At 36.2% G+C, this 17,448-nt stretch overlaps 1 protein-coding gene across 7 annotated transcripts in view; it reads left to right on the top strand.

The window, feature by feature from the left end:
* Positions 1 to 17,448, top strand: part of LOC120950129 (dopamine receptor 1) — a 67,727-nt gene that overhangs the window by 30,642 nt on the left and 19,637 nt on the right. The window contains exon 1 of one of the 7 annotated variants that reach the window (XM_040367911.2): positions 14,116 to 14,178. The exons of 5 other annotated variants lie outside the window; for them this stretch is intronic. Coding sequence is in view for 1 of the 2 variants with exons in the window: in XM_040367910.2 (XP_040223844.1) it covers positions 14,844 to 14,864 (21 nt within the window). In the remaining variant the exon portion in view is untranslated. One more of the 7 variants, XM_040367910.2, reaches the window with a different exon arrangement.

Below are 17,448 nucleotides of genomic sequence, written 5' to 3'. Positions count from 1 at the left end.
CATACATTGGCTTACCTGTCGTGATCAAAAGAAACGTCTATTTGGGTCGCAATCTGCTCTGTTCGGAATCAAAACAAAAAGAAAATTTGCTTATAAAAAAGCAAATATAACAAATACAAGCTAATGTAAAAATGTCTACGAAAATGTTTTTTTAGTTGACGTAATAGCATCTAATCGAAATAATTGCAAGCTGCTGTACAAACGTGTTATGTGACTTAAGCAAAACAGTTATTTCCCTTGTTACTTTGTGTAAAATGGATAATTGATTGTAAACTAGTTTGAATATTTGACAAATTTAATTTCAACAGCGTGAACATTGCATAGTCATTAAGCATTACGGCCTTTTTGGCTCCTGAACCGTTCCTCCTGAATAAAAAAAAAGAAAACATTGTTTAGTCTGATCAGATTTAAATTTCATGAATGAATCTTACACGGAATAAAACAGTATCCGAATGCAAGATGATATATCATCCCGGGTAAGGATCCTTCCAATAAATGGCTCAAAGTTTACACTTCTCCAGTAGCTACAACAAACGAAACCAACCTAAACTGATCCCCATAAATTAGTTGATGATGCCAATGATGATGGTGTCGTTGATTGCGCTGCTCATGATGTTGCTAGGAAGGAGTGTTAGAAGGGTCTTGCTTTATCTCGTTTTAGTGTTGAAAGGGATGGAAAAGTTTGGCGAATGAAAAAATACTCACATTTCAACTTCCTTTTCAAGCATTGGCAGTAACTTCACGGAAAGGGTTGATAAACATTTTTTGAACAGTGGAACGGTTCCCTATCTCCCTATACCAGCAGCTTTTCCGCTAACTAACTTGCTAACTTTTCTTAGAGTTCACTTCACTCCAAGAAAGATCTCCAAGAAATCATCGACAACATCCACCATAATTTCAACCGTAACCATTGGGCTAAATTGACTGACACATCGAATTATGATTATTAAAAAAGGACCTTTTTCATCCGTTGTGACCCTTTCGCAAGCTCTTTTGTCGAATTCTCCATTCTTCTCAAACCTCAAATGAACGAAGCTAGATGAAACATCCAAATATTCGATTGATATTTCTCTTACTCAAATGTCTTTTGAGCTGTCTTCATGCAATCTCTAAAATGGATTCAACTTCTATCAAGAAGCTTATTAAGGGATTTTCTGAAACATAATTTAAATTCACGATGCATGGCTTTCAGGAAGGGTTACTAAAGTATTGTTATAAAGAAACATTATTTTCCAAACCACACCGATAAAACCAAATAAGCTGAATTGAGTTGAACTTTGTAAACAAAAAAAATGTTGTAAAATGAACTTGACCGGCTAAATGGACTAATGTTAGACACATGTACTAAGTCCTCAAGTAGTCCTCAAGTACTATTAATCTGTATTTGTTATTTTTTATTTATTGTTAAAAATCAACAGACCACATGTGGCTCCCTTGAAGCAATCCTTATTTCTAATAGCTTCAATTATTACAATCTGGTCAAGCAGTGGCGGATCTAACGGTAGGCGGACTAGGCGGTCGCCTGGGGCCCCGCCGATTTGGGGGCCCCGTAGATCGCCATTCTATAGTATGCCGTATGGACAGAGTACTAGCGACACGGGCCCCCGGAAGGATGGATGTTGGGGCCCCGAGGCTGGCGAATCATTTGCATCCCCCCCCCCTCCCCCCCGCCAGCAAAAATTTTAGAACCTGTGACTGATGATCGAAGGGGCCCCCGACGGCATCAAGTTCATTCAAGTTTACTGTTCAATATCCCAACAGCAAGTTTAGTGCCACTACCTTGCTCATAACTCAGTGATCAAATCCCGATCCATTTACTCACTTGTAATTTTGTTAGATGCTTTATTTTTGATACTAAATGCTACATATGGGAATCTTTAATCATCATGAATAAGGCAAAAGAACAAGTAATATATTCTATCAGGTAAATAATCGTTGTTGTTGTGTTATTTTTTACAAGGTTTTTTAGCATTTGCATGACATCAGAGAAAGTGGAATTCATACTTTATACTATTACAAAGGCATTGTCTGTTTTGATGTCAATTGCTGTCATCGATGAGTAAAGTGTAATATAAATTTTCATAGTGAGAAATACTGCTTCTTAATGACAATCTATAAATCACAAAGTCTTATCATACATTTGGTCAATATTTTATTCTGTTTGTGCTACCCATATATTACATATTGCAGAGAAGAACAACCTATGACATTTTCAAGCTAATATTGTCTAATAAATTTAATATTTCGTTTGTCTGAAAAAAAACAACAACGCACTTTTGACGACTACAACATCAAACACTCAAATGACCACTGTTGAATAGTACATGAGAAATGTTTACGACTCAAGCTGAAGCATTACTGAGATAAGCAGAATAACAGACAAAAGATAAATTCCTTATAGCCCATCAAATTGTTCCCTAGCCGCATATTGAATATAAACCACATGGCCGATGCATGAGAATGAAAAGTAGTGAACTCAACAATAGCTGACTCTCGGGATAGCTTTAATACGGGTCGTGATGCATTTTTTATTCATAATACATAGGTGTATTATATCAAATCAGCATTAAGATTATTTTCCGCAAAACCCGACGGAGAAAAACAATATTATGACGGTTGTGACGGTATTTCAGTTACTATAGACATTGCAACAAAATATTGGTTAGCTTTGAAGATTTTTTGTTTGAATTTTTAAGCTATAGACAAGATTTATCTGAACAACTTTAATATGGAACCTTAACAATAAAATACTATTTAAAGTTATCCGTCCGTTATCTGTTATTTGGACATTCAAATCGAAACTTGCAGTGTGTAGCGGTGTTAGTTGTGTTTTTTACTCTTGAAACTGCGGATCACTGGTACTCTTGCTAATCTGCACAATTATCCAGCACCTCTGTATATGACAATTTATTTTCAACACAACACAGTTGCCCATTAGTAATGCTGTCACTGTCGGTTGACGATTGTTAGGCTTTAGTTGCATTACATTCCTTAATGGATGTTTTTCTCCGCCCTTGCCCAAATTAGTAGCCTTATCTTAAAGGATGCAATTCCATCTATCAATCATTGCGGCTGTGCTCGCCAAAAAGGTCGTCTGCCAATCTGTCACTGTTACGATAAATAATTATCCTGGATCTGGTATGACTGCAACATTAATTAATGCCAAATGGTTGAATGGTTCGGTTCTACATGCTGTGTCGACCAGCAAAGAAAATTCCCAGCCCCGGTCGCCTCTGTGCTACCTTCTTTCGATGCTTTTCTTTTGAGCATTGCCAACATTGGCCGCGTTTTTCACCCTTGTCTCATGCACTTACCGAGCGCTCTTTTGCGCTGGTGCATTGACTAAAATTTTCATCCGTTTCCTCGCCCGGATAAGACAATCAAAAGGCACCCACAATCAGAATTCTGAAGTTCATTGTCAGCCATTCATTTCACACTCCATGCGAAGCTTCCCACTGTTACGACGAGTACATTTTTAATGAACCTTCCCAGTATCACACTACGAACAGCTAGGGAAGTGAAACTAGGACGGAAGCTATTCTATCTTTAGCATGAGCGAGCGAAACCCTTGTACGCTCAAAAAGGACAAGAATGATTTCTGCGTTGTTTGTATGTGTATACATGAATGTGTGTATGTACGTATTTACGTGTGTGTTTGTGTATGTGTAATTTGTGGTTGTTCCATACGGAGCTTTTGTATTACAATAATAATCCATTGCTTTTATGATCATGCTGTTGTATCCAGTAATATCAACTTAATAATTCGTCAGCCAAATAATGCATCATTCTTTAGCGCACGATATTTTGCTATACTTCAGTTTTCTGCTTTTTCCACTTCATTAGGCACATTTTTCTACATTTACATAAACATTGTATAACACCCGAAACGACGAGCAGTTAACTCATGCAATATGTAAACATGTTCTATTTATGCTCCGGTACCATTAATCAGGGTTTAGCATTGTTGAAAATATTATAAACATTTCCCACGTGTACAATACTGTCGCTAGCAAACCATGACAAAATTTACCTTGATTTACGGTTATTGACAAATACTCCGGTCAGGGATGTTTAAATGCTACCCTGTTCGGTTCAGTGTTACTACTAATAGAACAAAGTTATAAGGCTTTCCGCTGAATGGGACATTTTTAATTCCACAAATACATTGAAACCGCACCGTTCTCACCACTCCAAGCGCTAAATTCGACGCTGTCTGAACAAAAACCTATGAATAACAGCAACTGAGTTGCGATTTGTCTTCGAGTAGACTGTTTAATGTCGTCCTATTTATTATTATGAACCGACAACATCGTGTATACGAGCCTCTCAGTTCGTTTGTGTCGCGCTATGATGCCCCAAAACTGTTCTGTGGTTATTGATTGGCCCTTAGCAACCACTGGTTGCCTTAGTTGATACCAAGCGGCATGGAACAGGAAATGAAGAAGCGGTAGAGACATCCTATTCTAAACAGTTTTCTACCAACCGTGTAGCAGTGATGGGAAAACCTGCTCAATCGTATTAATTTATCACCCAACGCCATCATTGAAAGGTTAGGCGAAGGCGACAATCTAGCCACTTAAATAATATTGGAAAACTTTTTAATATCCTTTCTCACCCGTTTGTATTGTGTTGCAGTCTAAAATATGAAGCCAATGTCACCAGATTACGACGAAGTTGTGGGGATTTCTTTACAAGATAATGTCCCCTTATGTACACGGTCAAATAAAAGCATCTTTGTGCAGTCTTTGTTCATCGGTTTCTTTTCCTGTTGTCGCTGAACCTTTTTCTATAGTGTTCTTTAGTCAATCTCATTTGCGAGGACGATTTTTTTCAATAACATATGAGTTGAAAATGAAGAATCTCTGCTAAGCCGACAAACCACCAGAAAGGATTTTAAGCAAGCACGAAAAATCCTTTAAGCTCCAAATCCATTGCACCGCCCCCTAGCGGTTCAGTTTGTTTCAACCATCCATTCTGTCTAACAAGTCCGTGGAGTCTTTGTGCCCGATGACTTCATCCATGCTTCCAACGCACACCTAGAGAGCTGCAGGCGACTGATTTATTGTTCCTATAACCACCTTTACCGTCAATGATTCTTTGCCCGACACACCTTTCACAACTTAGCTCGTCTTTGCACCTTTTCTGCTCTAACCAGGGGACAGTTTTACGTTAGAAAACAATCCACCTATCAAGGCGCGTTTCGTTTTATTTCCTCGCGCTCTATGCTTTATTTCTTTGCCTTTTCTTTGTTGGATACTCTATCCGAATCGGTTTGTCCTTTGGGATGTGAAAGTGAATAAAATCCTCAATAATTTATGATTCCAAAACAATTTGCCATCTACCGGTTGGTCTAAAAAGGTGCGCGGCCTGTTGATATTTGACGGTGGTCAGATTTTATGCTCGCTGTTGACTCTTCTCCCTTTTCAACCACAGCGTAAATATTAGTTAACTGTACACACCTAAGCCTTCACACACAAACACATCCACACACAGCCACACATATCTTACGAGCTAGAACCATACCACGACTTCAGTAACCCCATTCATTCATTCATGTAGCTATTACGCAAAAGGCTTAAACAGGTTCCGGTGTCTTTCATTTAGGCATGTTTTGGGACGATAATTATACCATAAAGCACCAGGCTGCTCCATTATTTCTTTTTTTTTTTTTTTGTAAAGTAAGGGTAATAATTAAAGTCTTCCTTGACACATTGATACTTTAAACCTTAACTTTTGCTTTTGATTTCCTGGTTTTGTGCAGTCAGCAAAGTATGACACAACCTTTTGCCTCTCTTGTAGATTAGATTTAGGATGCCATTCTGGCAGAGAGACTGTCATTATTTTTGTGCCATAAAACTCTTGTTCATGCGTCTTCGTTTGTTGCTGCTCCCATTGTTGCGTGACACCGGACGATGAAAACCACATCCCAGCAGTAAAACACAAAGCATCACTGCAAACAGATTGACTGCGGCATGTCTAGCGCTAGTAAGAAACACATGGTTCGTGCAAGATGACCCCTATTTGCTGCTGACAGAAAACTTAACTGCTCTGACATATGCTCGTCACCGGCGCTGGGTGGGATTGCCGCGGAGAGAAAAAAAAAAGAAAATTTCCACCAAGAGCTGGATGAGAGAAACGCAGAGAAACATACACACAATATCTACACACGATTCAAAGAAAACCTACCGGAATGGCACGTTTAGGCTACTATACAGGCCACATAAAAGCGGCCGGCAGTTGGCTAGAAGCTGACTGACAGAACAGAACGATTCAATAATTCTACAGAGACGAAAGGCGCCTAAAGGAAGAAGCGTTGCAGAACAACAACGACAAAAACTTCTCATCGTTTCAATCCATCCAGCTCAGCCTTCCACTTTACTGTGTGATGGATCACTGAACGGGCTAGTCAACAACATTGGCAGATTGCGAATGCGAACGGGGACGTTTATGTGCTTTTCTTGGTTATCGCACAAAAACACACACACCGACCGGGAGAAGTAAGCAGAACTGTGTGAAAAGATGAACCATTATTGCCACATGCAAGCACTCTGCACAACCCAATGTGTGTAGGCATTTTCGCACTGCACAGGTATTTCTAGCTTTCTTTTGGTTGTTGGTCGTAAGATGATCAGCAGCAATTTGAAAAAAATACAGTAAATAACATTCCAACGTTTTACCGAAAATACCGAAAAAACTGATGTACGGTTTCTTAACTCAGCGCGAACAGACAGGCTGTAAAGCTGCGGTGCGTTTTCAAGTTAAGTAATTAATCTTGTCAATCGATGTGTTATAGCGGAATCGGACAGTTAATTTAACTTCTTTCAAGCGGCACTTTCACGTCAGCTTCATCATTCTTTAAAATTCTATCTCAACATTGTATGCAACGTTTATTTTCACTCGTTGCCTGCCAAGCGTGATAAGCAATTCCGATTTGAACGAATAGCCACGGTTGAGTTCTCGGCTTGAACCGAGCTCAAAACGGAGAATGTTTATTTTCGTTTCAACCCAGTTAGTAGCCCATTAGTAACATAAATTGAATATGCCAACAGAACACCCGTTATCCCGATACAGCCGATAGGGAAATCAAGCGAACGTAATTTGTAAACCAGGTGAACCGAATGCTTGGTACTAATCGGTACCAACATCAAAGATTCCTTGCTATTTGTCTTTATAAGTTCATCTTTCGTTCCACCTTTGCTCAAGATGGCGCGTTTCGTTCACATGTAGCTTTCACATAGCGGCTGAATTGCTGTCGTAAATTTAACTCGTCTTTCCAGACTGCCAAGGTGGGTAGACTCGAGTTCCTGCTAATGTACACAAAACCCCATGCGCATTTGATTTCGTCATTAGTGATAATTGATATCGATGGTATCAAATGTGGGTCGGCGACGAAATCCCAACGCAACGTATAAAGATCTTTAGTATCGAATAATCTCTAAGCACGTTACATTTTTCATACAACGTCTGTTTCTAAAGAGCTGTGCTAAAATTAATGGCTCCGCAAATATATAACATTAATTAATGCATCAGCTTCAGATTGTGGCACATGAAAAGTTTTGTCACATTTTTATTGGTTTCGCCAGCTTCCGTATAACATGAACATGTTGTTATTTTTGGGACACATTTCAGAGACAGTCACACTGTTTCGCCTGTCAACGAAGGCGAGACAAAGTGACCAAAACGTTAGGAAATGTATTGAGCCCTCAGCGTCCATCAAACGATCAATTAATTATGATTGGCTTTGTTGTTGAAACTTTTGACCCACACTAACGACGAGGGAGATATTTACGACCAGGTAGGGCTTAACGTATATCCTGCTTCGTGTGTTCAATCTTAATAACACGACAAGCACTTAAAGTTCCATATTTTACCGGTGCTTACTTTTTTTCGAATCCTTATGCTCATACGAACGAAGTTCGTGGTTTCGTTACTAAACTGTGAAAGATATGTACGAGTAAAATGACAGTTAATGCAATAAACTGCAGGATGCTACTGTTTTTTATCTGATAATTTATCATGGGGTTACGTTTGTAGCTATGCTTCAATATAGTATAATATAAAATATGAACCAACGCAAGAGAAGAATGATGTTGTATATTACCAATTGTACATAAATTATGAGCTGCGCTCTTACAACTACGGTTGGTTGCAATAAATATTTTGTTAGCTTGGCATGCTGACAGTAATATTACTCAACATTTAGAATGCGTTCATTTACATGGTTGTTAAAAATGTATAAATTAATGCTTCATCGCATATATTTTTATTATATTATATCATATCTTTTTGATTTCGAAACTAACAAAGCATGAATCAGCAAATATCACATAGGTTTGATATACGATATGATACTGTTAGTTATCACAACGTTACAGAATCTAAAAAGTAGTGATATATGAACAATATATTGCACATGAATCGAGAAGCTTGGAGCTTGAAGAAGAAAAATGATGTCTATCCCAGAAAATTCAATTACGAGCATAGTTCGAGAAAACACGTTGTACATACGGATTGTATTGTACACGGTAAAGAATGTAGCATCACCGGAAGCAGTAAAACACAATCAATAAACATCATATGAAAAAAAATGTTCAAAGTTTCGCGACAATAAATCTAAACATGGATGTAAAATTTCTACATAATACAATTGAAACCACATAACAATTGTTATGAATACATGTTATTTATGATATTTGTGGAAAGATAGTATTCCGTATTACATTTTTATTAAAGACAGATCTGCTGAAAGGCAATAAAACATACTTTGAAAAGAAACGGTTCCTCTGCACACTCACACTCTGCAAAATAGAGGCAGGAATGTTTTCCAATCAATTGTAATGAAAATAGTTTCAGCAAATTTTGCTCTCCTACGAAATTCATCATGCAATCAGATGATCAACGATAGCGTTATAAACACAAAGCTGACGTACAACGTGGCATAACGTAAGCTTTCAACTCGATACCGCGTTCGATAGGGCTGAAAATTTCATTACCATCGATTTTGAATCGTTTGATGTTTGAATTAAGCTTCAGTAGAATTAATGTGGTTACCGCATACAAACGCTCTTGTAAAGAAGGAAGGCATCGGTTCGGGCATTAAATATAAACTTGGATTCTACGTACCAATCCACCAAAGTTGATGTTTTATCTCAGAATGGTGTGACCAAAAAAATGCTGTAATTTTATCAAAACCATAATTTATTATTGTTCTACACAGAATAGTTGTGAATGTTACATCGTTTCACTAACTGTGATTCCAAATGGGCTATAGTTTTGCTTTTTTCTCTGTTATTGTGTTTGAAAGCATTAAACAATAAAGAATAACAAATGCTTACAAATGCTTCTTAGTAACAACAAATGCTTATCACAAACACAGACAGATGCAAACACAAAGATGCAATAAAATTGAATGATAAACAACGTATTGCCTGTTTGTGTACTACGTTGTTGCTTGTCTAAAAAATCATCCTTCCCGATTACTGTAAATAGTCATCGTTTCGAATGTGTACGTATATGCGCACTGTTCATTTATTTTATACTTAATAGTCTTTCAGATGAAACTCCTATTATGATATATTTATGGTTTCTTTTCGAACGGATTGATTCGTTTACAGGAAAGTTGATAGGCTACGACCAGAACTGTACCGTGTAAATTAACTCGATAGAGAAGAAAATGCTTAAGCACCAACATTTTACTTCCCAGAACCTACATTACTTAACTTCATCTTCCCATCCTGTTGCTTTGTACAGCATAATTCATGCTAGATGAAGGTCATGTTAAAAAAACACTGCCAACTTCTCTGTTGTTTTTTATCTATATTAAATAATAATAATAAAACAAATTGGAAGTTGAAAGCTTGAACATCGTTAGAGAAGTTAACTCAATTCACCACCATTTAAATCATAGAGAACATTTTCAAACGATGTGAAATGAAACGTTAATCACCGAAAATATGGTAGCGTGTCTGCAATAACCTGTTATCTCATGTATGTTCGAGTTGCCTATTACAGTTTACGTGTGCGGATATGATCCATTTGTTTTGAAAAAAATGGTAAACATACTCTAAACAATTTTTAAAAACAAATATTGATATACTTCCTTTGAACCCACAATTTTATGTCAGTAGAAATTTCAAACACAGACAGGCAAGATTCATGGATGAGTGGTTGTGCTACTTGAAGTTATGATATACTATACGCAAATACACATTTGACTCGAGTTATTTTATACAATTTTCAAGAGATTTGATTTAAAAATGCCTATAAATGGTAGGCTTAAACCGTAACCCCATTTGATAGTTCCATCGCTTAACCCTTTAAGTTGAATCATGAAAAAAGGTCTTTATCACTTGCAGTCGAGTTTGTAGTAAGTAATGTTAATGGTTAATAGTCTCGTTAGGGTATGTGAAACATAATACATATCTATTCAAAATGTAACTATGTTATAAGGATTTTTTTTTCCTAATTATGTAAAACTTTACAACGGTCAAATGAATAATCGTATATAAATGCTTTGTTTCTCAATGCAAAGCCAAATTTACGTACAAGCTAAGTTTCCATCATGTTCCAATGTCACAAAGCTGGGTTATAAAATTAATTTGAAAACAATCATTTTTTTTAGACTTTACCCATAAAAGTTTATAACTGTCTCATAAGTTGTATTACATTTAAAGTTAATATATATGACATTAAGTGCTATATAGACGCTTCGTTATTCAATATATGTAGTTCTAAAGTAATTTTACAGAATATGAAGAGTATAAACCTAAATACTTGCTATAAGTGTGAGAATTTTTCATTATTTATGTTTTTCAGGAAAATATTTAAATATGTTATACTAAAACTTGTTAACCAGAAATTGTAAAGTAATCTACTTATTCGCCAATCGGACACTTTTAAAACACAGCACGATGGTTTCACACGAAGTTTTCATGTTTGGATCATTCGTTGTCATCATACTGTCTTGAGACAGTGGACCGATAGTGATAGACTAAACGACGATTATTGTTGCGGCGTACAACGCTCCGCATAAACTTTCTCAATTATCCGTTTCAGTTAAATTTAAACAACTCATTTTATCAGTCCTCTAGGCACACCACCTCCACCACCGTCGCAATATTTAACCTTGTGAGGGCAGTGATTCTAAGATTATAATTCTTAATAATCCCAGCAATTAATTTCCACAGAGTGTCTCTGTTTTATTCATGACCGTAGGCCAATCGCTAAAAACTTTGGTGTTGCGGATCTTGTTGTTTACCTGCACACTTATATTTGTATTGTGCCTAATGGATCTTTAACAGAGTGGAAGTGGCACAATTGAACTAATTGACAGAAATTTAATAAATTTACAACTTTAAATAGCATTGACCAAGTAATATGTTTGATACTGGAATTACGATAGTTTGCAGTAATTGGTAAAATGTTGATAAGTTTTTTTACCTATCTTGTAACATTCATATGTTACTAAAATATGTGTAACACATAAACACATAATTTATCATCATACATTATCAACAGTTGTGTACATTGTTACGTTTAATGCCAAATCGATAAAATGTGATGATTTTCAATGAGAATTGAATACATCAAAGTATTATTTTTTATTAAAGGGACGTGAAACTATGTTTGCAGGCTCAGTTCGACGTCTTTTTCACGATACATAGCGCCAAAACGTGTCTAGGTGACTAAAAGTTATAATTAAATTTTGATATAAATTCAATAGCACAAATTTCACGTCTGTTTAACTTTTTCTAAACAATACACGAAATAATTTTGAAATTGTATAAATATATAAGGGTATTAAAATGAAAAACTGTCAAACCACTTCCAAATTGGCAACGATCGCACCAAGATGGGAAACGATCTCACCAAAAATTAAAAGCTGCTGCTCGTACAACGTAAAAAATAAAATATTTGCTGAAAGGTACACATTGTAAAACGTAATTTTTAAGGAAAAGCGTTTTGGAAACACATAATGTTTTATCGTAAATAATATCTTTTGTGAGACCCATCACCATAATTTCGTGACCATATTGTTTTCACTAACTAAGGGGTAAACGAGGCAATATGAGCATGTGGGGTAAAATGAGCAGCCTATATTTAAGCAGCTCAAAATGTATTCATAGGAGTGTTCCATGCGCCCCATGCATAACCCGCAATTAAAAAATAACCAAGACAAAATCAAAATAAGATTTAGTGTCATATTCACAAAATTTTTACCACTTTGCAAATTAAAAACTTATTTTAAAAGGCATTGTCACAGGGATGGAAGTTTCATGATATTTCTATATAATTTGTCTTTAGAAAGCAAGGCAATTGAATGTGTATTATTGTTAATATATCAAAAAATAAAAAAAATGAAATGGGCAGTCATGGCTGAGGCAATATGGACAGATGCTTTTAATATATGGCGCTTGGTGAGGCACTGGTTTTGTATTTGTCGGCATAATAGTGCTCAGCGTCAAACGGTTCAATTTCATCGATTGTAAGCTGTAAAAAGTGTTTAAATTTTTGTAAAGCATTGTTTAAATAATTTAAAGGGCTTAACTGAAAAACAAAGGATAGGAAGAGAATACATTTCACGAAACGTGCGCAGATGCTTTGACCATTACCTAAGCGCTGTTGTTAGAGCCCATATAGGCCCAGTGTTTTGAAGTTTCACGTTTTCTTTACATATGCCCATATTGCCCGGCTTATTATTTTACATTATTTTTTAACGTTTACGTAATTTTTAGGGTCTATTGAAATTTTATTCCATCGATAAATAGTGGACGCATATTAGAATATAAGCATAATTGAATTTTGTGGAATTTTTTTAAATTCAAAGGAATACTCATTAAACATGTTATTGGGCCGTATTTTTAAACGTCCGATAAAAATATTGCTGTTTTTTGTAACGTTTTCGACTTGTCCAACCAGTATGTCCTCAGAGAATATGATGGAAAAACAAGCACAATAAAACCGCTATATATTTCACTAGTTGCATTACATAACATGACACAATGCTCCCTGTAAATGAGTCATTATTATTTTAAATCAACAGTTCATATCAATGTTGAAAAATAATTAGGGCACACCTAAATTTCCGGTTGAATACAATACCCGGTGCACTCGATATGACTGTGTTCCTTGGGTGGGCATCGTTTTATTCAATTTTAATTGAAATGGAACCACTTGCAATGCCTGCGATGACAAAGTACTGTAAATCGCTGTTTAGCATTGAGTGAGCGTGTCTGGGCGAGAATGCGGCAGCAACATTCAATTTCACTTTGCTGCAATTGCTGATGCATTCATATCTATAACTATGGCATCTAGTGCTGCACATTGTACACGTTGTGCTAAGCAATAGAATTAGAAGACAACCGATGGAATAAAATTATACGGTAGTCAGGAGCCGGTATCGTTTACCGGAAATCATTAACTTCTAGTGCACGTGAGACGACGAACACGAAGTTGAAGATAATATTTGCTCAGAAAAGAAGCCATTATTTACGAGACCGGAATAGGAAATCGAGAGTCAAACCATACGCCAACAAAGTGTGATGGTCACCAAATGGAAGGCGCCTGCGAGGGGTATGGAGGCGGAACCATCATTCTATCATTTATATCACAATAAGGATAGGCTTGAACACATACCGTAGCCGAAGGTTGATTGAATATTTCGACAAATTATAAAATTATCATGTTAGGATACTACTAAATTAAGTTTAAACACAACTGATTCCTTTCTTTAAACAATACTGTGTACGCATAACAAAGCGTACACAGTATTGTTTAAAGAAAGGAATCAGTTGTGTTTAAACTTAATTTCTAAAACTAAAATTCGTAACCCATGTTCTGTTCTTTCGAAACACGTAATTTAATTACATGATAATACGGGTCCTTTTAGAGATAATGGAATAGCTTAAATGGTTGGAGTGACTGCTAATTGTGTATTCTGCAATAAAAACAGATCGTGGTCGTTTTTTCCTAAAACATCCAGCGTACTATAATTGGATACCATTTACATAAACTCGAATGGCACATTAGTGCAGTACTTGTTGGGGTTGGTGTATAACTCGCAAAACACAAGAAAAATGCAGCGATCGATACCAAGTAGCGGCCTGTACTAACAAGTTGTCTTTCAGTTTACGTTTCTACTCATAGCAAGTCAGTCGAAACATGTATCAACCGGAGTAAGTAAGTAGCAACGCGGAAGTGTAGCAGCTTCGAGTAAAAGAAGAATCGCAGCACTGTCATTTAGGTTCGAACCAATGGGGTACCAGCACGAAATGATATCTCTCGCTTATTCAATTGAGCTCAAGAGGCTCAAACGCAATCTACTTTTCCAATTGAAGGGAATTCGTACAAACGATTCTTTCGTGACCCGATCCCGAACCTTTAACTCCGCCGCTGCAATATCTGAGCAGATGAGAATCAGCTTATACGTGCTCTCGGTTCTGTTCTTGCTCGTGTGCCCAAATCTAAGTACACTCGCGTTCGGAATCCGAGATGAAAAAGGCCAACAAATGGATGGTCATCTTCAGTACACTTTCAAACCAATAATGGTGCGAATATCCATAAACCAGGCCACAGAAAAGGACCATTTTCAACCGGTATCACGTTTGCGATTGATTCATGCTATTGATTGATTCGGGCTGTGAATTTGTTAAAAATGTACCGCTTATGTGAAGGATTTGTAACAGTGTAATGTGAAATGTGCAAATGTGTTGAATGGCAACAGAGTAGAGAACTTGTTTATTTTGTGTTGTGTTTTTAAGGTGTTATTGCGTTTATAGATCAGCACAGGTTGTCAATTTTAATGATGTTAATAATAAAGGCTAGATGCAAATCTTAGTTATTGTATGGATTTATATTGGCACACGGTAGGTATGCATTGTTAAGATGTTGTTTAAATGCAATAAAATGTTTGACAGAAGATATGTACTTCACATTTCATATCTCAGTTAGAGATTCAGTTTGTTTTACATATTGAGTTGGATTCAATTACGCAATACTCGTTCTGGACCGGCCCAGCGGTACAGTCGTAAATTCGAACAAATTAACAAATACCCATTGTAGGTTCAAGCCTAGTATGGACCGCTCTTCCGTAGTAAAGAATGACTAGCCGCCTGCATGGTTCTAAATAACTCTCGAAAGCCTCTCTAAACCGGCATGTCCGCGTAGGACGTTTACACCAAAAAGAACACTTGTTATATTACCGTAATACTTAAATTAAAACTATTGTAACCTTGAGGTTTAGCTGCAACCTCCCATACAAAGGGCAAGATTATTGTTGTTGTAAACAAGTGCTATATGCATTTTGACACTCGGTGTAAGGTGCCTACCTGTTTATACGCGATGTAAAGTGCTCATTAACAACATGCCCGTCATGGGTTTAAGCCCCAAATGGACCATGCTGCCATACGTATAGGACTGAGTATCCTGCAATGGGGATTTTTTATATTGTGTTTTGTTTCCTGATCTCAATGATTAAAATTATTTTTAGTGTTACTTTTTTATCTTCTTGTTTAGACTAATTTATATACAGAGTTTATCTATTATTATGTTAGTAACTATGTAACCTTTCGCCATTTTTGTGCAGTAAGATAAAGAGTTTGTCTGTAGTCATAAGTTAAAATTTTGAGTATACCGATACCCCATACGTAGACCATTAGTGACTTATAGCAGTTCTATATCGACTACAATTATTACGTGAAAAAAGATATGTAGCACACCACTACATCGCCACTTCTTCCTACAGTTTGCCAAGCAGGAAATCGCAGGTACTAGTAATTGTTGGCATGGTAACTTGCCATCGTAGCACAGAATCTTGCGTAGAACAGAACAAAGCCGATCACCTATAGAAAGATGCTGGGTATCTATCTCATTGTTAGCTACTTGTAACTTGTTACAACGTTTCGTATTTGAGATGTTCACCGTTGTGTGCAACTCGTTAGTGGTCAGTGATCTGAACAATCACTGAAATGTATTATGAAATAACCATAACCGGGCTTATCTAAAGCAGCTTCTGTAATTGATTAAACTGGAACGGCAGCTGTTTGGCTTCCGGATCATCATGAAATTTCAAGTAGATTTATAATACTTTCTTATCTTTATGGATGATGTTTGGTGAATTGCGTTTACTTTTCGCATGTTCCTGTTCAAGGTTTATCATTAATGTTATAACAGATCAAAATATCGTTTTTGAATAGAGTTATATTTAGTATGCTCATATGAATGGGGCCTTACAATTACCGGAATAAAATTAAATGCTTACTTTGCCTGTAACCAAACTACTACTGCCAATTTTGTAATACGTGTAGTTATATATATATAAAATACCGCTGTATATTATATTATAATCTAATCCTATGTCAGCTATGTGTCGAACTTTCATAAATAACTTTGATTTATTTGATTTCAACATACCACAGAATGTTTTTAGAGATAGACTCACATAGGACACAACTTACGTAATAATTTTATTTTTAAAATACATTTTCTATTCTTGTGCACCAGTTCTTCCCTATCGATTTATGTACCTTACATAGTCTATAAGCACTAATTTAAGTACATTCATGTAGGATCTTCAAGATCCCGATGGATTAATCAATAAACATATTAAAAATATTATATATGTAGATATATTCTTATAAATATACTTCCTGAAAATACAAGATTTCCTCTTTGAAAATATAGGTTAACAGAAACAAAGGTATAGGTTTGCAGTCAAAAATCCTATTGACATTAAATGTTTATACACAATTTGCCATATTTGAAGCCAGTTATTTTACAAGAGATTGCTTTCATAACTTTACAAACATGCAAACCCAGGAATAAATGGCATTTCTTCTCGAATCGAATATTTTAAATTACTCTAGTCAGATACTCTAATTCAATAATTATTTATTCTAAGGCCAAAGAATTTTATGACCAAAATTTCACCTTGTTGGTTGTTAAATGATAAAGTAAATAACTCACTGCAGATTTATGCCTGTTCCATTTGCAACCAACATAAATTGTGCTCATGCGTGTATTGCAAAAAAATAAACAAACGTGATGATTGACAGTGAGTAAAGTTTGACTGACGAAAGCTTGTATGCTTCGTGTCATATCGAGTCACTTTCTAGCAGTGCTTTTGACGAGAGCACTGACGAGTGACAGGGCTACATTCAACAAAGTAAAATTTCGTTTATTTACCAATATTCCATTAATACATCATTGTTCTGCTGGAGAATTTCTATGTATATAGATTGAGTATTCCAACGTTTATTCCAGCACGTGACTATCACGGAGCAAGTTTTGGTTTTTGTTTTATATCTCAACTCAAGACACGCACACTGTTTCGTCTAGGCCGGATTAATGTAACGCTATCTCCCTTTCGTCAAATCACATCCTAACATAAAACTTACGAGCGGTAAATTGAAATTCGTATCTTGAATATAAAATGAGGATATTAATTTCGCA

The sequence above is a fragment of the Anopheles coluzzii genome, chromosome 2 (genome assembly GCF_943734685.1).
Source record: "Anopheles coluzzii chromosome 2, AcolN3, whole genome shotgun sequence".
NCBI lineage: Eukaryota > Metazoa > Arthropoda > Insecta > Diptera > Culicidae > Anopheles > Anopheles coluzzii.
Note: the sequence above shows the minus strand (reverse complement) of the source record. Positions and strands in the feature narration are given on the sequence as shown.